Source organism: Notolabrus celidotus, chromosome 9, assembly GCF_009762535.1.
Source record: "Notolabrus celidotus isolate fNotCel1 chromosome 9, fNotCel1.pri, whole genome shotgun sequence".
NCBI classification, from domain to species: Eukaryota; Metazoa; Chordata; class Actinopteri; order Labriformes; family Labridae; genus Notolabrus; species Notolabrus celidotus.
This window is the reverse complement of record NC_048280.1, coordinates 4,052,978-4,079,983: the sequence shown is the minus strand read 5'-3', so window position 1 is coordinate 4,079,983 and position 27,006 is coordinate 4,052,978. Positions and strand designations below refer to the sequence as shown.

The 27,006-nt window shown below is 42.3% G+C and overlaps 1 protein-coding gene and 1 long non-coding RNA gene across 6 annotated transcripts in view; one reads left to right on the top strand and one right to left on the bottom strand.

The window, feature by feature from the left end:
• npffr2a (neuropeptide FF receptor 2a) overlaps positions 1-17,433 on the bottom strand; it is a 59,203-nt gene extending 41,770 nt beyond the window's left edge. The window contains exons 1-2 of the mRNA XM_034692344.1: positions 17,324-17,433; positions 929-1,263 (exon numbers count right to left, since the gene is read on the bottom strand). Of these exons, the coding sequence (XP_034548235.1) occupies positions 929-1,256 (328 nt within the window). The 5' untranslated portion in view covers positions 1,257-1,263; positions 17,324-17,433. The remainder of the gene's footprint in view (positions 1-928; positions 1,264-17,323) is intronic.
• The window catches only part of LOC117819116, a 107,525-nt gene that overhangs the window by 79,953 nt on the left and 566 nt on the right, over positions 1-27,006 (top strand). For 2 of the 5 annotated variants that reach the window (XR_004632454.1, XR_004632453.1), the window contains exon 4: positions 1,047-1,142. This is a non-coding gene — a long non-coding RNA (uncharacterized LOC117819116). Of the gene's footprint in view, positions 1-1,046; positions 1,143-2,881; positions 3,479-3,659; positions 4,290-27,006 lie in introns of those variants that run through there. The other 3 variants (XR_004632457.1, XR_004632455.1, XR_004632456.1) reach the window with 3 other exon arrangements.

The following is a 27,006-nucleotide window of genomic DNA, read 5'->3' as shown; positions in this document are numbered from 1 at the left end:
GTTATTATCAGTATTATTTTTTAAATGATTTTAATTGTATTACTTCACTACTTTTATTATTTTTATTATTATTATTATTATTATCATTATTGTTCAAAGTTATTCTTTAACTTTTATTTTTATTATTATTATTTTTACATTTTCATTTCACTATTATCTCATATTATTATTATTATTATTATTATTATTATTATTATTATTATTATTAGTAGTAGTAGTAGTAGTAGTAGTAGTAGTAGTAGTAGTAGTATTATCATTGCAATTTTCTTCTATTTTTATTCAACTGTTATTGTTGTTATAATTATTAATATTATTATCATACATGTATTTTTTATATTTAATTCCCCCATTTCTTTATTATTATAAAAAGATTCTAGAGGACAGTCTCTTATCCCAAACATGACCTACTCCAAGCATTGTGATCCCCACTCATTAATAAGTGTACCACCTACAGTATGTAGTACTGATCACCCAGAGTTAACCCTGTAGTTAGTTGCCTTGCAGACGTCAACTCCTGCTCCAGTACATCCCAAGGATGTCACGATGCTCCTCTAATAAAACTCATTATTAGTCTGATGGTTGCACCTGAGGCAAAGTCAGGGGACAGCCGACATCTTAAAGATTCATCCCTCTGGATAGAAATGTCTCGACCACATTTCAGGGAAAGTCATCCAAAAGTTATGGACATTGAGTTTCAGCCTGAGAGCTATCCTGTCCTGAGATTATGAGTTCAACAGGGAAAATGTGACCTTCTTAAGGTTAAGATGGAACATGTGATCATCATGTACAGCAGGACCAAATTTCACAGTAATGTGTCTGTAACCTGGTAGAGCTCCCTCTCTCACCATGCAACCAGCTTTGTTTATAATTCCCTTTTTTATGACACAAGACAACAAAAGTGACAGTTTGTCATCATGGTTCTGCTCACCTGTGATTATGTTGTCAAGAAGTGTTGTGGGCATGCAGAAAATCCCAACCAGCAGGTCGCTCACAGCGAGGTTGAGGATGAACAAGTTGGTGACAGTCCGCATGTTTTTGCTCCTCAGAACAATGAAGCACACCACGCCATTTCCCACCATGCACACCAGGAAGATAAGCAGGTAGGACACGATGAAGATGGCTGCTGTGGACGGCTGATGAAGGTAAAATCCCACATATGTGATGTTGTTCCTGTGAATGATGGGCTCCTCGGAGGAGTTGTAAAACGTCAAGTTGTCATATAGTTGAGTTGAGTTGTTTTCAGGTCCTTCGTTCATTTTAAATCTGAAACAAAAAGGAAAACTCAGATTACTTCACAGTGAATCAGTTTAGTGCACGATTTCAAGAGTGGTAAGTAGTTAAAGACAAAACAAGTATGAAGGGGGTTTGAAAATACTCTTTAGGTCCATCGACAATTCTCTACTTCATGTTTGAAAGAGGGACAAAAAAAACAACCTTGAAATCCCAAAAGATTCCAGATTTAGTCAGATTATCATGAATCCAGATCAGGATTATAAACTCAGATTACAGAATCTCAGATTAACATCATAATCTCAGTCTAAAACCATAAACTCAGTCGAACAATTTTAACTTGGATTAACATTATGAACTCCATCTAAAATTATAAACTCTAACATTATTAGGTCAAATTAACATTATTAACTCAGATTAAAATTAGAAGACTCAGATTACATAATCTCAGATTAACATTATAATCTCATTCTAAAATTATAAACTCAGTCTTATATTTTTAACTCGGATTAACATTATGAACTCAGATTAACAGTATAAACTCAGTCTACAATGATAAACTCTAACATTATTAGGTCAAATTAACATTAGAAACTCAGATTACATAATCTCAGATTAACATTATAATCTCAGTCTAAAATTATAAATTTAGTTTAACATTTTGAACTCGGATTAACATTATGAACTCAGTCTAAAATTATAAACTCTAACATTATTAGGTCAAATTAACACGATTAACTAAGATTAAAGATTAAACTCTAGCATTATAAGGTTAAATTAACATTAGAAACTCAGATTACATAATCTCAGATTAACATTATAAACCCAGTCTAACATTTTTAACTTGAATTAACATTAGAATCTCAGATTGGCATTATAAACTCAAATTACATAATCTCAGATTAACATTATAATCTCAGTCTAAAATTATAAACTCAGTCTAAAAAATGTAACCTGAATTAACATTATGAACTCAGATTAAGATTATAAACTCAGCCTAAAATTATAATCTCTAACATTACTAAGTTAAATTAACATTATAAACTCAGATTACATAATCTCAGATGAACATTCTAATTTCAGTCTAACATTTTTAACTTGAATTAACATTATAAACTCAGATTAGCATTATAAACTCAAATTACATAATCTCAGTAAAAAATATTATCAAAGTCTAAAATTATAAACTCGGATTAAAATTATAAACTCATTCTAAAATTATAAACTCTAACATTATTTGGTCAAATTAACATTAGAAACTCAGATTACATAATCTCAGATTAACATATTGAACTGAGATGAATATATTAACTACTAGTTCACTTTCAGACACAGTTCTCTGATCTGATGGATCCAGATTATTCTGTTCCTATGATCCTGAAACATTTGTCAACATAGAGCAGAGGACATTTCTCTACCCTCTCTTAAAACCTCTCTGTTGCAAGACATCGTGGAACAAAATGCCTCAAATCATTTAATTATAATCTCCAAATGATTAAGAATCAAATAACACACAGATATGAGCTGTCAGCTCTGAAATGCTATCTGCTGAGGATGATCAGAGGATGATGTATGATTCCGCTAAACACATTTAGCATGTCAGAATTCAGATATCGATCACTGTGTTACTGAATGATGATTTTCCTCTCAGTCCATTCAACCATCAGAGAGGAGATGTTTACACTGGCTTAACTCCTCATCCTGAGACTGAAACCAGAAATGCTTCATGCACAAGCCATTGTATTTCAACCTCTCAGATATGTCCAAGTACGGTGATAGAGGAAATACATGAGAGCTTCTGAACTAAAGAAACAATGTGTGTTTTGATTTCCTCTTTCACTCTCTGTTTTTATACATATACACAGTGCTTTAATGCTACCTTACAAACTGATCAAATGTAGTCTGTTCATCAATATTTGTCAAGAAGTTTGACACATTTTAGAACCCTTTCATGCTCAGTGGTCACTGCTGTGGACAGCTAAAAAAAATGATGTCACTTTGCATGTCCTTAAAAATAAAAAAATGAACAAATGCATCCATAAAAAAAAGTTATTTAATGATTCATATTCAAAAAGGTTAAAGGTTATTGTTAAAACCCTCCAAATCCCATACCACACCGCAAAACATGGTGTCCCCCAAGACTCAGTGCTTGGTCCCCTTCTGTTCATCCTCTACCTGCTCCCACTCGGTCACATCATACGCTCTAAATCTCCACAAAAACCATCACTCCTGCCAGTCTTTCCACCCCCTCACGAACTGCCTCACTGACCTAGATGAGCAGCAACTTTCCGAAACCCTTTTCATCAGCCCCAAATCCCTCTTCCCCTCCACCCAGAACTTCTCACACAGTCACACCTTCCCCAGTAGTCCATAACCTTAGCACTCTCTCCTTTGAACCACATAACCAAAACATCCTTCTTCCACCTCAGATCCACTCTCCCCTCCTCTGCTGCCGAAACACTCATCCACACCTTCATGACCTCCAGACTGGACTACTGCAACCGCATCCGCTACAGCCTTCCTTCAACTGACCTCCAAAAACTGCAATATATCCAGAACTCAGCTGCCCGGGTACTCACACTCCAGCTACAGAGCTCACATCACACCCATCATTCAGAACCTTCACTGGCTATCCATGCAGCACCGAATCCACCTCAAGATCCTGCTCATCACCTACAAAACCCTCAATAACCTTGCGTGCCCCACCACCTATTTTTATTTAAACCTTAATTTAATTTTTATTCTATATGTTTTAATAGGATCCTCTAATCTCTAACCATTTTTCAAGAAGTTGTCTACTTGAGCCTTATATGCAAACCTCAAAAACGTCCACCCCTCCTCTCCCTATTGATGGTTTGCATATAAGGCGCTGCATGTGATGGTTTCTGACAGACCCACAGACACCAGGCGACAGGTAGATCTGTGACACCGGTAGCTGAAATGTTCATTAGACAAATTGTTATGAGTTCATTAAACTTCTGCACTGTTTAAAGATTTGAGGCTATATGACGCAGCCTCATGGCTTCTATTTATGTGCAGAGTGTCAATCAGTCACCGTAATGACATTCATGGAGCACACTTCTTGGAAATCAGTCAGTCTCAGCTCTTTAAATCTACAGCATGTTTCAGAACATTGACAAATTAATGCTGTAAATTGAGCGATTAAGCTAAAGCGCCTATTATGATCCCAGACAATGTGACATTCTTGATTAATGTTTGAACAAAAAGAGCGGAGAAGTCAGTCAGGAGTCTGTCAGACAACACTCGCTGCTTTGAATCAAAGGGAAAGTTACAGATCTGAGAGCAGAAAGTTCAGGTTCTCTCTTAATAAGGAGATTTGTTGCCACCGTCTGTACAGGAATACATGTATGAACACAATAACCATAAACATCCAGCCTCACAGCAATGGTGCCCCGCATCCCACAAATATACACACCAGACACATATGCACACTGGGCACATATAAAACACACCGAACACATATGAACACACTGGACACATGTATGCACACCGGACACATATGAACACACTGGACACATATTAACACACTGGACACATATGAACACACTGGACACATATAAACACACTGGACACATATAAACACACTGGACACATATTAACACACTGGACACATATAAACACACTGGACACATATAAACACACCGTACACATATTAACACACTGGACACATATTAACACACTGGACACATATAAACACACTGGACACATATAAACACACCGTACACATATATGCACACCGGACACATATATACACACCGGACACATATATACACACCGGACACATATAAACACACCGAACACATATATGCACACCGGACACATATAAACACACTGGACACATATGCACACCGGACACATATAAACACACCGGACACATATATGCACACCGGACACATTACAGTGGCCTTCTGTTTAGCAGTGCTATGGCCGATGGGACGAAGCTTCTGCCAAACCGGGCTACAGTATGGGGATCTGTATCTGCGACCGGAGGGGAGTAGTGTGAAGACCGAGTAGAGGGGGTGTTGGGGGTCCAGTGTTATAGTCCGTGCTCTGCATATGATGGCTCTGTTGTTGAGGTCAGACAGGTTGGGTGTGGGGAGGCGGATGATTTTGGTGGCAGTGTTTGTGGTGCGTATGAGTTTGTTTTTGTTGGAGACAGTTAGCATGTTGTAGTAGCAGGGGGAACAGTAGAGGAGAATGGGTTGGATGATGCTTTGGTACAGTAACAGTAGAAGGTGGGGGGGCGACAGAAAGTGCTTTGAGTTTGCGGATGGCAGAGAGTCTCTGTTGGCAGCGTTTGTGAATGTCAATGGTGTGTTGATCAAAGTTGAGTTTATTGTCCAGGGTGAGTCCGAGATATTTGAAGTGACCCACTATTTCGACTGCTTGATTGTTGATGTGGATGGGGTTGTGAGCCGGGCTGTGAGTGCTGGAGGAGTGAATGACCAGTTCTTTTGTTTTTGAAATGTTCAGCTGAAGGTGATTGTCCGTGCACCATAGTGTGAAGTGAAAGATGGAATCCTGGTAATTTAGAACAGAGTTATTGTCATTAAGGAGGGCAAGTATGGCAGTGTCATCAGAGTATTTGAAGTATGTTGTGAAAAGATGCTTTCAAATGAGTTCATCTTTTCTACTGTGAAGATGAAGATCAGAAATGACTGCTGATTGAGATGAAGCTTTGCTCTGTCTACTTCTGCGAGTCTGTGATGTTCAGTACGTTTCTTTACTTCATGATGCTCGAGTGCATGCTTTCCCTCAGACGTCCTCATCTAAATTTCCCAAAAGACTGCTTTGAACAGCCTCAGAGAGGGAGCTTTCATACTCGTTGCATGTAGGTGTAGAGAGGGATGAGAAGAGTAGAGGGAAGTGGTTTTTCTTTCAGAGGAGACTGGAGGTAAAAGAGATAAAGAAGAAGAACAATGCTGAAACAAGAAGAGGGCTGTGATTCCCAACATGCAGGCTTGCTAGTTGTACCTAAAATCTCTAAAAGTAGTATGGGAGGTAGAACCTTCAGTTATCAGGCCCCTCTCCTTTGGAATCATCGTCTAAGAGTAGACTTAAAACTTTCCTTTTTGATAAAGCTTATAGTTAGAGCTGGATCAGGCTTGGACCAGCTTTTGTCATGCTGCTATAGGCCTAGACTGCCGGGGGAACTGGCACACTGACACACTGGGATCCTAGCTCACCCCCTTCCCCCCAACCCCCTCATCACTTAATTTAACTCTGCCTGTCCCATTAAAGTTACTAACCATAGACCTTTCTGGAGTCCCTGAGCTCCCTTGTCTCGTAGATTCCTCTGAGCTGCCGTAGACGTCCTCCTGCTGCGGACGATCTGGACTCCAGCTGATACGGACGTGCTGGACTCCAGCGGCAACAGCTTCTACTACTCGTCTCATCACTATCACTTCTCTCTCTTACTCCCCTCTATCTGTCTTTCCAGACCCAACTCGGTCGAGGCATGATGGCTGTCTAACATGAGTCTGGTCCTGCTCGAGGTTTCTGCCTGTTAAAGGAAGTTTTTCCTCGCCACTGTAACTAGCTAAATACTGCTATGTGCAATGCTCATGATGGATTAAGGTGGGGTCAGACTGAGTCTTACCCTGTCTTGAAGTTGGGTCTCTGTTCATAATTTGACATAGAGTGGTCTAGACCTCCTATGTTTGTGAAAGCGTCTTGAGATAACGTTTGTTGTGATTTGGCGCTATACAAATAAAGATTGATTGATTGATTGAATGATTGATTGATTTTGCATGTACAGGACAAGAGATAAGAGGTATCACTTTGTCCACAAGGGGGCGCCAGAATCAATACAAGCTAAAAGTTCCTCACAGCAGCTTTAATATTAAACTCATCTAAACCTAAAAAAACCCCGAAACTTTATTATGCAGCATACTCAGCGTTGACAGAAGCACAAAAGTAACAGAATACTATCAAAGAGCAGTAATTCAACCACAGAAAGGCTCTGTAACCTGTTGTTTGTATGTAGTTATCTCTATACTTGACCAGGTGCTCGCTGAACTGCGATTCAAACACGCTTCCTGTAGCAGGGCGAGCACTGTGGGATGGAACAAACCCGTGGCGCACATGCAGGTTGTATGAATTGCAGGTTACAGATTAGACACTTGAGTACAGGATGAGTCATCAACACTTTTGTGCTCTGAATTTCTAAAAAAAACAAGGGCTATCAGCGTTACTGCTGATGTGATTAAGGTCCAAAATGAACGTGCCACTCTTTTTTGAGCCCATTCAATTTAATCCATTTTGGCACACTGTACTTAAGCCGCCACAGTGACAACTTCCTGCTCTCGTCTTCCTGCTGCTGCTGCTGTAGTGATAGAATATGACACCATTGTGCTTTTGAGTGGCACGTGTCACTTAGATAATCTCCCAGATGGCTAAATTGGCAAAAGTGATCCAGAGCTCAGCAATGACAGCTGGCTCTTTGGGCTCCCTGACAGCTCTTCCTTTTTACCACTGTGGCTTTTAATAAATTAGCAACTTGTAGCAATGTTTTAATCTATGTCTGATATGTGAGCATCTATTTAACTTAAATCTGGGGTTGGAAGTCAGATTTAGATACACTTTTTGTACTTTGAGACTGAGCTGGCACCAATAAGCCCAATAGACCTTTCTGGAGTCCCTGAGCTCCCTTGTCTCGTAGGTTTCTTTCTGGACCTGCAAGACTCCAGCTGCTATAACTACTACTATCTGTCTCACAACTATCATCTCTCTCCCTCTTAATCTCCTCTATCCCTCTCTCCAACCCCAACACGGTCTGAGCAGATGTGTGTCTAACATGAGTCTGGTCCTGCTGGAGGTTTCTGCCTGTTAAAGGAAGTTTGTCCTTGCCACTGTAACTTGCTAAATGCTGCAAAGTACTCTGCTCCCTGAGCTCCCTTGTCCCGTATGTTTCTCTGAGTCGCTGAAATAGACGGCCTGCTGCTGTGGACGTTCCAGACTTCAGCTGCTATGAGAGCTCTCTTCATCTCCTCTATCCCTCTTTCCATCCCCAGCTCTGTCTCAGCAGATGTGTGTCTAACATGAGTTTGGTCCTGCTGGAGGTTTCTGCCTGTTTCTGCCCCCATCACTGCCCTTAACTCTTCCTGTCCCATTGAATTTACCAACCACAGACCTTTCTTGAGTCCCTGAGCTCCCTTGTCTCGTAGGTTCCTCTGGATCTCTGCTGTAGACGGCCTGCTGCTATGGACGTGCCAGACTCCAGCTGCTACAACTTCTACTATCTGTCTCATTACTTTCTCTCTCTCTCTCTCTTCATCTCCCTCTATCCCTCTCTCCAACACGGTCTCAGCAGATGTGTGTCTAACATGAGTCTGGTCCTGCTGGAGGTTTCTGCCTGTTAAAGGAAGTTTGTCCTTGCCACTGTAACTTGCTGAATGCTGCAAAGTGCTCTGCTCATGGTGGATTAAGATGAGATCAGACTGAGTCCTGTCTGTAAGATGGGACTGGATCTTATCCTGTCTTGATGTTGGGTCTTTGTTCATAATAGAACATAGAGTACGGTCTAGACCTGCTCTGTTTGGAAAGAGTCTTCAGATAACATTCGTTGTGATTTGGTGCTGTATAAATAAAGATTGATTGATTGATTGATTGATATTCAGGAACCCTAAAAGAACTGTTCACACGGCCCATCCCTTCCCCTTAATCGTTTGTCTGCAGTCCTGGTAAACACCGTCTCTGTCTCGATTAGTTTCAGGTCCATTAAACGCCGTCATATCCTGAGAAATGAAAAAATGACTGCTGTCAACAGGTGGACAGCAAAATGAGCCCTGAGACGTGAGCGCCGTGTTTATGTGTAGCAGCTGCTCCTGAGGTGCACGAGTGTTATCAAGTGGATATTCCCCCACAGTCAACATCAAATAGACAGCTGTGAAGGAATCTACCACTGAAATTAGCAAAGAGGATGGAGATTTGTGTTGGATCAGTGCAGCTGTTGAGAGTTTGAATCTGCCTAATTACACCTGATTACATCTGTGTGTAATCACGGTTGGTTGTTCTCGAGTCAGTGAGGGTAATAGCAAAACTTCATGATATGAAACATATCGCCCATCTTGGGTTAGCTGATGATTTCGCCTTACATTTTTAAACTACATTTCCTCAGCCTCTTTTTTTATGAATCACGGTATCAGAAATTACTCCAAGCCATCTTATGGAGTAAATCTCAGCATCACTCGCCGTGATAAGCCTCACAGTTGGTAAAACACCACAATAGGCTTACTGCTGCTTTTTCCATCTGAATGAGAGGAATAACAGTGTGAATAAAACATGAAAGGGCTGAAACAGGGCACACGGGTGGCTAATTGAAGGAACTGGGGCTGCATGGATCCAGAGAGCCCTTTAATGTGAAGCCAACTCTGCAGATTCAATTACTTATTTATAGAGACGTGGATGTGTCCTCATGGTCCTGGTGGTCTTTTGGGTGTTTGTACAATCTGAGGTGAGTGGGTCTAATTATTTCTGAAATGATGCACGTTCTGAGCTTCACATCAGTGAAAATGTCCAAACTGATTTGCTGCCTCCGGTTGACGCTCATGCATCAGTCATTTCAGGCGAATGAAGGACCAATGACACCATGAAATATGATTTGCGTGCACACTCAAGGATGTGGACGGTCCCAAAAAAATTATTCTGGATCAGACGCTTTGTGGATGTCATAAATGATATTCTGTGAGTTTCTAACCAATTTTACAAATTATTCTCCATCTTCAGTTCAAATCTAATAACCCTGACCTTGCTGTGAACCTGGAAAGAGAGGAAATTTAATGATTTCACATTTCATCTGTCTCTAACCCGGCTGTAACTGAAAGGATTTGACTTATCCTGTGTTTCTAAAGGGTCTAAGGCAGAGAATCTACTTAAGGCTGATTTATACTTCTGCGTTGAATCGACGGCGTACCCTACGCCGGGGGTCCGCATAGCTCCCGTACATACGCCGAGGCCTACGCATGTATCTGACGTGCACCTCCTCCAAAATGTAACTCCCCGTAGAGCAGACGCGGACCTAGAGCTCTGTGATTGGTCCGCTCGGCGGCTTTGTCTTTCCCGCATTTACAGCACTTCCGGGATCCCGGAAATCGGCCGCACATCCGCCGTGTATTTCATCTCCTCCTCTCTATTCTTCATGTAATCATGTCTGTATGATAAACAGCAACATGTATCAGCTGTAGATTAACATAACACGCTCTGAATCGCTGTGGAAAAGTAAACAGAGATCGTAGTGGGACCGGAAGCAGGCGGCCGGCTATCAGAGAGACCACACTGCCCTCAGGCGTTTCGGCGGAGAATTGCTGCGCGACACGGACACACCGACGCACAAGTATGTGGGGCTCATGTCCGCGTCAGCCCCTGCTGCGTAGGGGAGACGCAGAAGTATAAATCAGCCTTTAGGCTGGAGTTTCTTTGCAGGTTTTTGCTACCCTTGAGGTACATCAGGAATTTAAGATCATTTTCTTCTACCTATCTTACAATTTAAAGGGCTATTCCGGTTGTTTTGACAGGGGTTACAGGAGGTGCTTGACAAATGTGAGTGTATTACCCACAGGGGATGACCATCGGCTCACCCCCTGTGTCCACAAAACTCTGCACCGATCAGCTAATTGGGTCTGTGATGTGCGAGTCACTGATGTATTGTGAATTTTGATATTTTTGCACCTGGGTATGACATCATTGTGAGCAACCACTGCCTAACATAATTGGGCGAAAACAGTGACGCCTGCAGAGTTTGTTATTGAAGCTCAGTCTTCCCCTTCTGCACGCTGAGTACTTTGATAAAGTAAACATATTGTGCACACTGTGTGTTGCGTCACTAAGCAACAAAAAACAATGAGAGCTGAAAACTTTCTTTGAAGCCACACTTCTATTCGATTTTTCTGTTTTAGTAACTACTGGAAATTGAGAAAGAAGGGTAAAACAGTGAGGGATGCAGACTGCAGAGCCGCTTGTGTCATCTGATTAAGATACGTCCTAGTGAACTGTTGTTACCAAGTCCTACTCCTGACAGCAGGAGCTCTCTGCCTCTATGGGCTCACAGTTCACACACCTAACCATAGACCTTTCTGGAGTCCCTGAGCTCCCTTGTCCCGTAGGTTTCTCTGAGTCGCTGAAATAGACGGCCTGCTGCTGTGGATGTTCCAGACTCCAGCTGCTATGAGAGCTCTCTTCATCTCCTCTATCCCTCTTTCCATCCCCAGCTCTGTCTCAGCAGATCCTGCTTGGTCATGCTGGAGGTTTCTGCCTGTTTCTGGCCCCATCACTGCCCTTAACTCTTCCTGTCCTATTCAATTTACTAACCACAGACCTTTCTTGAGTCCCTGAGCTCCCTTGTCTCGTAGGTTCCTCTGGATCTCTGCTGTAGACGGCCTGCTGCTGTGGACGTGCCAGACTCCAGCTGCTCCAACTTCTACTATCTGTCTCATTACTATCTCTCTCTCTCTCTCTCTCTCTCTCTCTTCATCTCCCTCTATCCCTCTGTCCAACCCTAACAAGATCTCAGCAGATGTGTGTCTAACATGAGTCTAGTCCTGCTGGAGGTTTCTGCCTGTTAAAGGAAGTTTGTCCTTGCCACTGTGACTTCCTAAATGCTGCAAAGTGCTCTGCTCATGGTGGTTTAAGATGAGATCAGACTGAGTCCTGTCTGTAAGATGGGACTGGATCTGATCCTGTCTTGATGTTGGGTCTTTGTTAATAATAGAACATAGAGTACGGTCTAGACCTGCTCTGTTTGGAAGGAGTGTTCAGATAACGTTTGTTGTGATTTGGCGCTGTATAAATAAAGATTGATTGACACCTGCACCATCAGGTAACTTAGCACAGAAGTGGTCTGCTGAGTCTTGTTCTTCTTCTGTAAACTCATAAAAGGTTAGGGTTTGGGTTAGGGTTATGATTTGGGTTAGGTTTGGGGTTATGATTAGGGTTAAGGTTATGATTGGGGTTGGGGTTATGATAAGGGTGTGGGTTAGGGTTAAGGTTATGATTAGGGTTAGGTTTGGGGTTATGATTAGGGTTAGGGTTATGATTAGGGTTAGGGTTGGGGTTATGATTAGGGTTAGGGTTATGATTAGGGTTAGGTTTGGGGTTATGATTAGGGTTAGGGTTATGATTAGGGTTAGGGTTGGGGTTATGATTAGGGTTAGGGTTATGATTAGGGTTAGGTTTGGGGTTATGATTAGGGTTAGGGTTATGATTAGGGTTTGTGGATCAATAAGTGAGAATTTGTGTTTTTTTATTGATAAGTCGGGGAGAAAATATATCAGCTGTTTTACGGTTGAGAATTTGACTATCAGAATGGCCCCTTGAGGATGCTCCGCCCCCTTTGCTCTGAGAGTCTAGCTCCGCCCCTGACCAGCGCCCCGTGGTTTTCTATGTTACCTTGACGTGTTTCGGCTTCAAACGTCCTGCAGCCTTCTTCAGAAAAGTCATGTGATGGTGTGACGACCAAGCCTCTGTAAATCAGCTGACAGACAACCTCACAGCAACATCACGTGACTCTTCTGAAGAAGTCTGCAGGAAGTTTGTTGACGAAACTTGTCAAGGTAACAAAGAAAAAACTCAGGTCTAGTTAAAAGAACTGTCTTGCTATAGTATACGGTGTCAGACCTAAGGAACCTCTTTGGACTCTTATGCTACCTCACTTTAAAATAGCAGAACTATCCCTTTAAGGGATATGTATAGTGTCATGTTGGTGTTTTGAGATGTGTAGAGTAAGACAAAGAAGATAATAAAACCACTTTGTGAATGTAAAGATATATAAAAGTCTGACTCCATCCTCTCATAAAGCAGAGATCTCCTCATCTCAGTCTCCTCTGCTGTAAAAGCTTTGATTGCCTCTTTCTCCTCTCTGTCCCTATTCTTCATTCATAAGCTCAGTGTTTTGCTTCCAACACCAGCATGATGGAAGCTCCTCTTTCATCCTGTTCTTGTAATGAGATTGTTTTGTCCAGCGAGGCAGTCGGTTAGGTTGTTTTTGCTCACCCACAGTCCTCAGAGTCCATGTTTCTCTGTCAAAGTGCAGGTCACTGTGGCGGTTCTGGGGGCTTAATGGAAATCATTAGCATCCAGTAAAAGTGCTGCAGTGCTCCCAGAGGCTTTTTTTTCATGCTGAGGGGGGAATAACACTCTCAGCAGGTAGTTTAAAAACACAAATTTAGGATTTGGTGGCAGAGTGGTGTTCGCTCATTTTGTCGGGGGTCATAAAATCCTGGAATCAGACCCAGTGTGAGAACTGTTTGAATCCCATGTGGTTGTTTTCAGTGGAGAGTTTTCCTTAATTAAGTTAACGCTCATGTGAGAACATTTATTTTATGGTTATGCCTTTATGAGCTACAGCTGCAAATGAGACCATCATTGAGAAGATAATTATTTCTTTATTGCTTCATTAATGCTTGAAATATCTCCACTCACTGCACGTCTTTTTGTTTGTTTTCCACAGCAGAGATTCTCAATAATCAATCAATCAATCAATCTTTGTTTGTATGGCGCCAAAATGTAGAATAGAATTTAAAATCCTCCTTTTAACCTACAAAGCCCTTAAAAATCAGGCACCTGCGTATCTTAAAGAGCTCATAGTGCCCTATTACCCCTCTAGAACTCTACGCTCCCAACATGCAGGCTTGCTAGTTGTACCTAAAATCTCTAAAAGTAGTATGGGAGGTAGAACCTTCAGTTATCAGGCCCCTCTCCTTTGGAATCATCTACCAGTCAGGGTCCGGGAGGCAGACACCCTCGCCACTTTTAAGAGTAGGCTTAAAACTTTCCTTTTTGACAAAGCTTATAGTTAGAGCTGGATCAGGCTTGGACCAGCTTTTGTCAAGCTGCTATAGGCCTAGACTGCCGGGGGAACTGGCACACTGACACACTGGTATCCTAGCTCACCCCCTTCCCCCCAACCCCCTCATCACTTACTTTAACTCTGCCTGTCTCATTAAAGTTACTAACCATAGACCTTTCTGGAGTCCCTGAGCTCCCTTGTCTCGTAGATTCCTCTGAGCTGCCGTAGACGTCCTCCTGCTGCGTACGATCTGGACTCCAGCGGCAACAGCTTCTACTACTCGTCTCATCACTATCACTTCTCTCTCTTACTCCCCTCTATCTGTCTTTCCAGACCCAACTCGGTCGAGGCATGATGGCTGTCTAACATGAGTCTGGTTCTGCCTGAGGTTTCTGCCTGTTAAAAGGAAGTTTTTCCTCGCCACTGTAACTAGCTAAATACTGCGATGTGCAATGGTCATGGTGGATTAAGGTGGGGTCAGACTGAGTCTTACCCTGTCTTGAAGTTGGGTCTCTGTTAATAATAGAACATAAAGTGGTCCAGACCTCCTGTGTTTGTAAAAGCGTCTTGAGATAACGTTTGTTGTGATTTGGCGCTATACAAATAAAGATTGATTGATTGATTGATTGATTGATTGATTGAAATCACAACAAACGTTATCTCAAGACGCTTTTTACAAACAAAGGAAGTCTAGACCAGGGGTTCCCAAACTTTTCAGCCCATGACCCCCAAAATAAAGGTGCCAAAGACTCGGGACCCCCACTGTCCCTCAAAGTGATTTCATGTGGCTTCATTTAGCTGGTCTGCAGAAAATCCCCCTACCTATATGAGCATGTGTCTGTGTCTCCTGTGCTGTTATGAATTAACCTACTGCTACTGATGCTTTAGACAATTAACTGTTCACTAACCCTAAACTTAGGAGACATCTGGCAACAAAGAAAGGCAGAAAAATCATCACATGCTAAATTTTCAAGATTTTATTTCAAGGTTAGCTGCTATTTTTGTTGATATTTTTACTATAATGGGTAAAATGTACTATTTATAGATAAATTTTAAAAAAACAAACATTCTGGAAGACATCTCACGGCCCCCCCATTTGTGTCTCACGACCCCTCAGGGGGTCCCAACCCACACTTTGGGAACCCCTGGTCTAGACCACTCTATGTCAAATTATGAACAGGGTAAGACTCCCAACTTAATCCACCATGGGCATTGCACCTCACAGTATTCAGCAAGTTACAGTGGCAAGGACAAACTTCCTTTTAACAGGCAGAAACCTCCAGCAGGACCAGACTCATGTTAGACACACATCTGCCTCGACTGAATAAGTGAGTCATTGGACTGTAAAAATAATACTTACACATGCACCAAACAAAAACAATACAGAGATGAAACAGGCTGCTCTGTCCACAGGGGGGCGCCAAAGTCACCACATGCTGAAAGTCTCTTACAGGATCGTTAATAGTCTAGAAAGTCAACGTTCTGCAAAACACTGCAGATGACGTTTTATGTAACTGGACAGTGATCTAAACTAGTTAAATCATCACATGGTAAATCTTCACTAAAGCCAATCATCCAATCAAAACACTCGGTTCATTTAGAGTCATAATTAGGTTAACTTCACCGTGAGCAAGCATGAGTACGGTTGAGCAGAGTTCCAACTCTGTCAAATACAACCTCCCCATTCTGCCGCACTCTCCTTGATGTTATCACACCATACTTCACTCTCACTGTTATCAGTCAGCTGGAGAAGCTATATGAGCTTGAAACCAACACGACCCAGGAGCCGAGGAGTTAAAACAAAACACAATTCTTCCAGTTCAGCCAGAGCTATCACTGGATTAATCCCTTAAAGCCTTTAAACTGACCCTTTGATACACCTAATAACAGGAGTAATCCCTCACTTGTCCCCCTGAGCATTAAATCCACTCAAGAAGAAAGAAAGAAAGAAAGAAAGAAAGAAAGAAAGAAAGAAAGAAAGAAAGAAAGAAAGAAGTCTCAGGATTTGCATCCTCACAAGACCTTAATATTCTCCTTTTCACTTACTGATGTCTTTGACTGAAATGTTGTGGTTGGAGTCTGGCTGAAAGGCTGGAGCTCTCTCCTGAAGAAACAACAGTTTGGTCCAGAAAGCTAAATCACTCTGACCAAATTCCCTCATCTGAAATGCCAATACCTCGGTAAGCAAACTCTGACCCATGCGCACGCTCATTTCAGAGGCAGGGGGAAATTGGCGACACAGTTGGTGAGAGGGAGAACTGAAGTCAGGTTACATTTTAATGCCTTTCACTTATTTAATTTAATTGAATAACAACATATTAAAGCTGGGGTTGGTAATCAGATTTAGATCCACTTTTTGTTATACTGGTTAAAATGATCTTTATGTCCTGATGGTAATCAATACATGATGTGTTCTTAAAAAAGAGCGAAGAAAAGCTGCTATCTACAGCCGGAGTGAACCTGGGAAAACACCAACCATCATCAAATCACCGTTTTTTGGGTGCCAAAATTTTAAACCATTCAAATTCCGTCCTGCTGTTCTGCCTCCTGCAGAGCGTACATTTCCCCGGCGTGCACTCTCCGTCCCCGTCTCCTGCCTCTGCTTCCCCTGGCTCTACTGACTACCCCTCTCACTCGACCTCGGGCCTGTCCCCTCTGACCCGATGAGGTGCTTAGCTCAGGACTGTAGTCCGGATCAGAGTCTAAAAAGCTCTCGCCACGGGGGCTCTGACAAGCAGAAGAATGAATGACATTTACTAAGTCCTACAGAAATGTAGATGTGCTGTAGCGTCCGTCCGGACTCTGTAGGGATGACGAGCCGATTCGTGAACACGTTGAGTTTTAATAACCGGTCACTGTCGGCCGTGATCACACCAACCAACAAAACAACAATCAATGTTTGAATGAATGAAGAACTTCTCCTCTTGTCTCTCCTCTCTCCCACTCGCACCTCTCCTGATGCCTTCACTGACTGTCAACACTGTAGGAATTAAGAGCATCTACACTGAACAGGTTTAACAAACAGTAGAGCTGTTACAGTATTATATATGTGTTATAACTTTTCTCCTGATATCGTGTCACCAGGAGGGGTTAGAATGCTACATTCAAATTCATGCTAGTTTTCCGAGACTGCCAACCCCAGCTTTAACAGAACCATGTCACCATCATCACTAAAATCTGCATATATTTGAATATGTGTGTCTGTGGTGAGCCGTTTCCAACAAGCTGTCATTAAAAGATAAAAGCTTGTCTTAAAGTTCATCAAATATTCAATCAGCTTTGTCTCACCGTCACATTTCTCCAAAGTGTGGAGGAAACACACGGACCGTATAAACGTGTTCGTCTGGAGGTGAAACCAAGGTAACATCAGAAGACGTAAACCAGCCACGGAGCAAAGTGACAGTCATGTTTTCAATGTTTCTGTGCGGAGTCACTCAGGGCCCGATCTACTAAAGGTTTGCGTGTAGAAAAACACGTGCAAACTTGTAAAGCTGACGTACTAACCAGGTGCACTGAGGATTGCATCTGTCAAATGAGCAAAATAGCACTCGCAAATCATTTAGCTTGTTTGCCTTCATGAATATGCAGAATAGGGCTGCACGGTGGTGCTGGTGCCTCACAGCTAGAAGGTTCCTGGTTCGAATCCCCGGCCGGGCGGGTGCCTCTCTGTGTGGAGTTTGCATGTATTCCCCGTGCATGCGTGGGTTCTCTCCGGGTTCTCCGGCTTCCTCCCACAATCCAAAAACATGCTCAGGTTGATTGATCACTCTAAATTGCCCTTGGGTGTGAGTGTGTGCATGAATGGTTGTCTGTCTCTCTGTGTTAGCCCTGTGATAGGTTGGCGACCTGTCCAGGGTGTACCCTGCCTTCAGCCCGCAGCCAGCTGGGATAGGCTCCAGCCCCCCTTGACCCCAAACGGAATAAGCGGTCAAGATAATGGAATATGCAGAATACATGTAGATCATCAGAAGGAGATGCAAATGTGATCTATCAAACCCTGAAGCAGATAGCGCGCGCTGTATTTGCGTCTATATTTAGCACGTTTTAAAGGCAGGTGCAAACTGGCACAGCGTTACGCACACTTGGCTGCGGTCACTGTAACGCTCATCATACCATCGCTTCACAACATGAGCGCAAAAGCTGGGCTTACAAGCATTACTACATGTTTTAGTCAATCAAACCAAGAGAACAAAATAATAATAATAAAATAACACAATTTCAAAGCAGTTCAGCACCACGGATAGCGACCGCATCATTCTGACACCCACTTTAACTTTTTCATATAATGAGAGCACAGTAGGTCACTGTATCAACAGATATACAGTGTATTAAAATTGGCACAGCGGCCCACATCTTCACATACAATCAAAAAAACAACATGAAGTACTCAGCCTACTCACCACTGTTTGGACGAGCCTTAAGCTCCGCGGACTTGTCCACACTGTATGTCCATTTTCTGTGATCTGTCATTCTCAATAAATAACATGACATGTCCACTCAGTCTCTCCTGTCCCATCGTGCTCATCAAGGGGTTTTTAGTTAGTTTTAATTTGGAGAATGAGCGCTCACTGAGCTGCGCCAGGCAGCTCTGCGTAACTCCTCATCTCGTGCTTGCAGCAGTGTGTTGGGGTGAATTGCCTCAAACATGTTCCCAGTTCCATTTAAGCTGGTGAATCTTTGGGACAGTTGCAGGATGGTGATATCAGGCATTGAAAACGTTCACCCGAAAGTTGCTCCCTGGGACAGTGAGGCGACTGTCTTCATCCAAGTGATGCATAACTCTTCTAGAGCAAGAGTGGCAGACTTAGCCTCATCAAATCGCTCTCTAAACTCCATCAAAACACTGATTGCGTTTTGGAGAAGAGTAGATGTGTTTATTTCATTGGCAGATCTTCTGTTTATTCTCACATCATTCACCTTTTCACAGATGGCCTCCCAAATCGCGTTTCTAACGCTGAGATGTCTCTGCTGGAGTTCACCGATGTGTTTATTTCCCTCCTCCACTAAAACCTCCAACTCCATGTCTTCAAACTTCATTTATCGCTTAAGGCCACTCTGTTCTCTCAAACTCTCCATGGTGACAGCCGATAGCACACGCAAAATCCTCGTAAAATAGGGCGGTCCGCACCACTTTTGCACTTGTTATCACTTGCGCACGCAGTCTTAGTAGATCACCCGCAACACGCCCAGAAATAACACATGCAAAATTATTATTTGCACACGCAAATTAGCGCTCCTTATTTGGGATCTTAGTAGATCAGGCCCACTGAGTGTCATCATACGGAGCACACGGAGCACAGAGACACGGCCCCGGCTGCCTCACACACTCATCACATCTTCCTCACCTGCACGTGTTCACTGTGTTAATGAGAAAAGTGTGGGAGTGAAGCCATGACCGGCTCTCTTACTATCCTACATAACATCTCAATCAGTCTCAGCGCAGGCCAAGCTGCCCGTGATGAAACACATTCAAACTTATATTCACAGATCAAACTTCTGTCAGTTAATATCAGAGAGAGGAGATCTCTGAAGGACGTGAGCTCTCTGTAATGTGAAATACAAAGTGTGTGTTCTGTAGACATGAAACTCTGCAGTGAGACCGTGCGTTGTGATGAATGATGGATGCTCTGGTACTGGTGACGGATACATGAATGCTGCAGCGACGTGCAGGCAGTGGCGGAGCCAGACAGTTTTGACTTGGGTGGCCAAACTGGGGCACTGACTGTTGAAGGGGTGGCCAGGTGTGGAAAACAAACTTAAGAGCTTACCCCAAACCTAAGAGGGTTACTTCCAATAATCACATCTACTTTAACTTATTTTATAAAAATAATTTAAAAAATATTACATTTTTGTAGATGTCTAACGTTGACATTAAAAATGTAACTGTACAGAGTATCAACATTTAAATCTCTTTAAGGACTCAAAATGAGGATGATTGTCCAAAGTCAAAGCATCAACAAAAATAATATTCAAATGCAAAGAAACTAGTTTCTCTGCAGCTTGTTGAAACACAACAACACAATAGCTGATTTCAATATAAGTAATGCCTCTGACATGGCAAATGGCTAATCATGTTTAAGAATTTCAAGGTGGCCCAAAGGGGTGGCCAATCAATTTTCCCTGGCTCCGCCACTGAGTGCAGCCACTTAATATTTTTATATTTATTTGTATTGTGTCTCTCCTGCAGTAAGAAACAAACAATAAGTGCTCTCTGACCTCTGCTTCATTCACGAGGACCACGGTTTGTGTGTCAGAGACTATATTTTCTCCTCTCTGTTGTTGCCATGATTCACTGTGAGAATCTTTGACCTTCTGGCTCATTCTTTTATTATTAGACCTTTATTTTACCAGGTAGAATGTTTGAGAACCAGTTCTCATTTAAAAACATGACCTGACCAACCATTCCTATGCAATTTCATTCATAAAGCTCTTTGCATTGACGGTATATGGTTGAATGTGGGCGTTAAAAGGACAGAATACGAGGCTGAAATATGTGCACATATCTCCAGGTGGTTTTATAAATCAGAATTTTACGCACTCTTTTATAAATGAGCCCCTGATCCTGTAAACTTGTATTTGATTAGCTGTCATTAGGTGTAATTTGTTATCTCCATCTACTTATCTGCTGTCACTGAAATGTCTGATTGCTGCTGTAAAACTGAAGTTTGTGAGTCTTGAAATGACAGATTTGGTGACACAGCAACATAAGAGAGCACTGAGCATGTTGCCTCCAATGTTCCCCTCCAACAGTCTGCCTCAAATCAGTCAGAGGTTTAGAAGCTTATTGCACATCACATTCACAAAAAGGCACCTGACAATAAGCGCTTTAACTCTCCCCCTCCTGTCCATCACGCCTCCAGACTCTCCTCAGTGACCAACACACACAATAGCTACGCCCGTTTCCCCCCTCAGCACCAAGGGGGGCTCACTCAACCACAAATTGTCCTGATTAACCCCCCCCCCCCCTCTGAGAAATCTGAGACTGGCAGCGCTGAAGAATACAGGGATGAACATCTTGTGCCAACATTCCGTGCGTACAGCAGTTTTTACGCGTCACATGCGCCAACAGAATAATGTGGCTTCTGATTGTTCTCTTCTGCTGAAAGTTTGTGCGTCAGATTGCGCGCCTGTGGTCAGGATACAAACTTCCTAAGCCAAGACTATACGCACAACCATGCATGACTGAGCGCTCCTGGACAAAGAGGTGTCTGTGTCCGGGGTCTGAGGCCGGGGCAACAAAGCGGAGATAAATGGGTATGCAGAGGGCAGGGTGGAGAACAAGACGCGCACCGACACACTGACAGACCTGGAACGGCTTTAAGACCTCAACGAGGGGATTGGAACTTTAAAGACTCATTTACATCCTTCTCATCTTTTCTTGATGAATGGAAAAATATCCTCTGTCGCACAATAATGGAACTTTTAACGCCACTTAAATGGTCTTACCTTGGTTTACTTCAGTTCAAATTGACAACCAGAAAAAAAAAGTTAAAAAAAAGAAGTCCACTTTCCTCTGAAGAAGACATGCGTAAATCAAAGAGGGAGACAAAACACAGACTGTCAAGGAGGATCCGTCCCCGGCTGTCTTCACTATCAGTCCGGCTTCATGTGCGTCGCCGGGACACGCTTCATGTGGATCAGGGATGCGCTCAGGCAGCCGCTCAGAGCGCGAGTGGAGCGTTTCCAGCCGGAGCTGAGCATATTTGATGCGGTGACGTCGAGGACGGAGGGGGAGGGATGAGAGCAGGATGAGCAGGCTAATGGTGGAGTGATATCCCCGCTGATCGCTCCCAGCTGCTGTCTCTGAAATGTCAAGTCGACGATTATTATCATCAAAAATCATTTTTTATTTTTTTTTAAATTAAAAAAAAAGAAAGAAAGAGTCAGATGTGATGGTGACGGTGAGCCAGCAGGTCGCAGATGGTCTGAGCCTCGGTGGTGCTACGCGTTATACTGAATGGTTGAATTCAATTAGAGGACGCTAAGAGGATTTGTGCAGATGTTATCCCGAGTATTCTGCAGGATTATAATCCAAAATGTAACTCAGGGCACGTGAGGTCGGTTGTTAATTGCGATCGCGTTCAAACCCTCAAAATTAACTAAAGCCAACTAATTAACTAATTCAATAAATTAAATAATTTCACTTCACTTCCAGGGATGCAAATTCGTTCATGCAATTTTCCACCAATAATACAGCAACTAGCATTTTTATAAGGTAACATTAAAACAAAATGTGACCTAAAGCAAGAAGAAAACGTTTTATTATTTATTTAAAAAACTATTTTACGTTAATTTGTCTTATTTATAATGCATTTTTAATAATACCAATGAATACATCTGCATTAAAGGTGACATATTATGCTCTTTTTCATCAATATATATTGGTCTAGGAGGTCCCCAAAAAATGTCTTTAAAGTTTATGCTCAAAAAAACACTTTGAAATCAGATTTTGGTCTGCCTGTAAATCCCTCTTTTTCAGCCCTGCTCAGAACAGGCTGTTTTCTGTGTCTGTGCCAAGCGGCAACCTCCGGTCTCAAACTATGAAGCCCATGCGGAAGTGCTATAAACGGCAATACATCGAAAATCCGCTTGAGGCTGGCTGCATAAACACCGGAAACCACATGGACATGAATGAGAAAAAGACGATGTTTGCAGCATTAATAAACATGTTTACAGCCTGGTTCAAAAAACGGCTTGGCCCTATGAAGCTAATCTCTCTATCGGCACACACTGTACGGGGGGTGAATTTTTTTTTTAACGCGACGGTTCAGAAGATATTAAGATTACCAGTTTTGCCCAAATAAGGACATGACTGACGTGACTGACGTGACTCCTGGTCGGGAACACATAGCTATTGGCTAGGAGGCTCACACTACGTCACACTCTACCTGGTTGAGTTCTGCATTTCCAATATGGCTGCTGCAGATACTACGTCCATATTTTATACAGTCTATGGTCTGTGCCTTTAAATGTGAATGAGCTCTCTGACCACGCCCCCTCAGGAAGTGGATATCCCCTCGGCTCTCGGGCATGTTGATCTAATGTTTACATGTTGGCTGAATATACACGGCTGCTCACAGACCCGCGTTACTTCAACCCTCTGAATCTGATCCAGAATCTGATCCTGACGGAGAGGCGCCTGCAGCAGGACCTTTCTGAACCATTGGTCACAGATTTAGTGTTTCTTGTTGTTTTATTTATCAGTATGTCGACGTGTGTCTTGGTACACAGCTACAAACATGTAGCTATGTGGCTATGCTAATTAGCGCTAGCACTTTTCCATGAGAAATAAAAATCATCCACTAGATCTTCAAATCTGCAGACGTGGGGAGTAAAACCGACCTCTACCAGAAAGGCAGCAGGACCTTTCTGAAGGATTGGTCACAGATTTAGTGTTTCTTGTTGTTTTATTTGTTAGTATGTCGACGTGTGTCTTGGTACACAGCTACAGCTACAGCTACAGCTAAGACATGTAGCTATGTTGCTATGCTAACTAGCGCTAGCACTTTTCCATGACAAATAAAAATCATCCACTAGATCTTCACATCTGCAGACGTGGGGAGTAAAACCGACCTTTGTGTTTATTAAGCCAGCCTACAACTAGCATGCCTCCCTCCTAAGCTCCTTGTTAGCACACACGTGTGCAGGGAATGAAAAACAGAGGAGGGGTTGAGTTGTATTTTATACAGTCTATGGGCTGAACAAGCTCCGAGCTCTGACTTCCTGTTACAGACCGGGTGGCGTTGTGACGTATGAAAAACACTGAAAACTGAAACGGCTCATTTCAGCACACATTTACAGAAAGGTGGAGAAATCAGAACAGGGGCAGAATGGATTCTTTTCATTCTCGGGGGTTTTGCAGACATGCCAGGGAAACATATTTCATGTAGAGAACCATTAAAAAGTCCATTTTGCATGATGTGTCACCTTTAATATAAAATGTGACCTAAAGCAAGAAGAAAAGGTTTCATAATTTATTTAAATGACTATTTTTTAATAATTTGTCTTATTCATAATGCATTTTTAATAACACAAATTCATACATCTGCATTAATAGATAATTTGTCCTATCAGATGTCATGTCTGTCTTGATAATTGACTATAATATTAAATCATAATATGATAATCTAACATTAAATGAAATATAACATCATCATGTAATACTTCAGAGGCAGAGCTTGGATTATTAAGCAGATGTGTGTCTAAATTCAGAGCAGAGCTTTGATAGCTGCTGCAGCTGTTGCCGTGTTCAGTACAGCTTTTAAAAAAAAGAAGAAAAAAAACACCACAGAGGGTTTCAAGCTCCAATGAAAAAGTGAACAATGAGAGGCAGACAGGAGCGCTGAGGTTTGAAAGGTGTAAATGTGCAGAAAACAAATGAGAAATAGCCGCAGCTAGGGAGCAGCTGGTTGAATCTTTGTGCACTGCTGCCTTGCTGGAAAGTCAGCTGGCTTTAGCGCCATCTGACTGGTTTCTGTCTCATGGAGGGAACTCAGTCCACTTAAACATGACAAATTTCACACCATGTCTCAAAGGAGGAGTAAAAACACACTGATTTTTTTTTAATATATACTTTATTTATGTAAACAGGCATAGGTAGACAACACAGCAGGTCATCTATACATCCATGTGTTATAAAATAGTGGAAATACAGTCATAAGTAATGGCTTATTAATCCTTCAATGCTACATACACAGTCCGTTTTCCCAGTAATGCAAACATTTTTGTGTTCTTAAAGGTGACACATCATGCAAAATGGACTTTTTAATGGTTCTCTACCTGAAATATGTTTCCCTGGCATGTCTACAAACCCCCCGAGAATGAAAAGAATCCATTCTGCCCCTGTTCTGATTTCTCCACCTTTCTGTAAATGTGTGCTGAAACGAGCCGTTTCAGACTTCAGTGTTTTTGTTACGTAACAACAAGATCCGGTCTGTAACGGAGTCAGAGCTCGGAGCTTGTTCAGCCCATAGACTGTATAAAACACAACTCAACCCCTCCTCTGTTTTTCATTCCCTGCACATGTGTGTGCTAACAAGGAGCTTAGGAGGGAGGCATGCTAGTTGTAGGCTGTCTTAATAAACACAAAGGTCGGTTTTACTCCACACGTCTGCAGATTTGAAGATCTAGTGGATGATTTTTATTTGTCATGGATAAGTGCTAGCGCTAGTTAGCATAGCTACATAGCTACATGTTCATAGCTGTAGCTGTGTACCAAGACACACGTCGACATACTGACAAATAAAACAACAAGAAACACTAAATCTGTGACCAATCCTTCAGAAAGGTCCTGCTGCCTTTCTGGTAGAGGTCGGTTTTACTCCCCACGTCTGCAGATTTGAAGATCTAGTGGATGATTTTTATTTGTCATGGATAAGTGCTAGCGCTAGTTAGCATAGCTACATAGCTACATGTTCGTAGCTGTGTACCAAGACACACGTCGACATACTGACAAATAAAACAACAAGAAACACTAAATCTGTGACCAATGGTTCAGAAAGGTCCTGCTACTGGCGCCTCTCCGTCATGATCAGATTCTGGATCAGATTCAGAGGGTTGAAGTAACGTGATCTCTGAGCAGCCGTGTATATTCAGCCAACATGTAAACATTAGATCAACGTGCTGGAGAGCCGAGACCACATCCACTTCCTGAGGGGGCGTGGTCAGAGGGAAAACAGACTGTTCTGAGGAGGACTGAAGAAGAGGGTTTTTCAGGCAGACCAAAATCGGATTTCAAAGTGTTTTTTTGAGCATAAACTTTAAAGACATGTTTTGGGGACCTCTTAGACCAATATATATTGATGAAAAAAGCGTGATATGTCACCTTTAAGTTTAGTGGGTGAGTCATTCTCTCCATATTTTCAATAGTAGACACAATTTCTATCCACTCAGTCTCTGTTGGGGGATTGGGTTGCAACCATTTTCATGTCACAGCCTTCTTGTTGGCTGCTAATAAAATATTTAACAAGTATTCATCCTTAGCTGAGAGGTGGGCTGCAATGTTAGCCAGATAAATAAAAACACACTGATTATAGGTCCACCTGGTCCATCATGGACTATGCAGCCATTGTATATCAAATCTTCTACCTCTGAATGTAATTTATAACAGACTCTGCAGATTCATACTTGGCTGTCCATTCACAACCCATCACTGTATGATGTACGGTGAGCTCGACTTACCCTCTCTCCCAACAAGAAGACAACAGCATTGGTTACAGTTCATTTATAAATGCATACACTTTGATTACCCTGGTTATTTAAAACAGTTCATGATCCCATTCTCTTCAAATTACCAACTCAGACACACAACACAGCTCTTTTTCTCTGTTCCTGCTGTCTCCAAGTCCACAGCTCAGAATCAGAAAGCCTTCATTCAAAGCTCCCTCAGATTGGAACATCCTCCCTGCAAATATTCGGTCCATATCATACTTTCCTCTGTTTAAAAATGTCCTGTCATCCTATTACAGAACAAGCTGCACCTGTCCATAATAACATACTTAAACCCTTTCATGATACCAATTGATTCAATCATACATCATATCACTCTTACTACTATGACTGTTGACCAGACCACTTTCTATTGACCACTTAATATAGACTGTTTTCATGAGTGGTTGATCCACTCTCCAGTATGCACTATTGTGAACAAGATCTCCTGTGTGCATATCTGTGTGCATATCTGTGTGCATATCTGTGTGCATATCTGTGTGCATATCTGTGTGCATATCTGTGTGCATATCTGTGTGCATATATGTGTGCATATATGTGTGCATATATGTGTGCATATATGTGTGCATATATGTGTGCATATAGAGGGCTGCACGGTGGTGCAGTGGGTAGCGCCGTTGCCTCACAGAAGAAGGTTCCTGGTTCGAATCCTCGGCCGGGCAGGTACCTTTCTTGGTGTAGTTTGCATGCGTGGGTTCTCTCCAGGTACTCCGGCTTCCTCCCACAGTCCAACAAATGCTCAC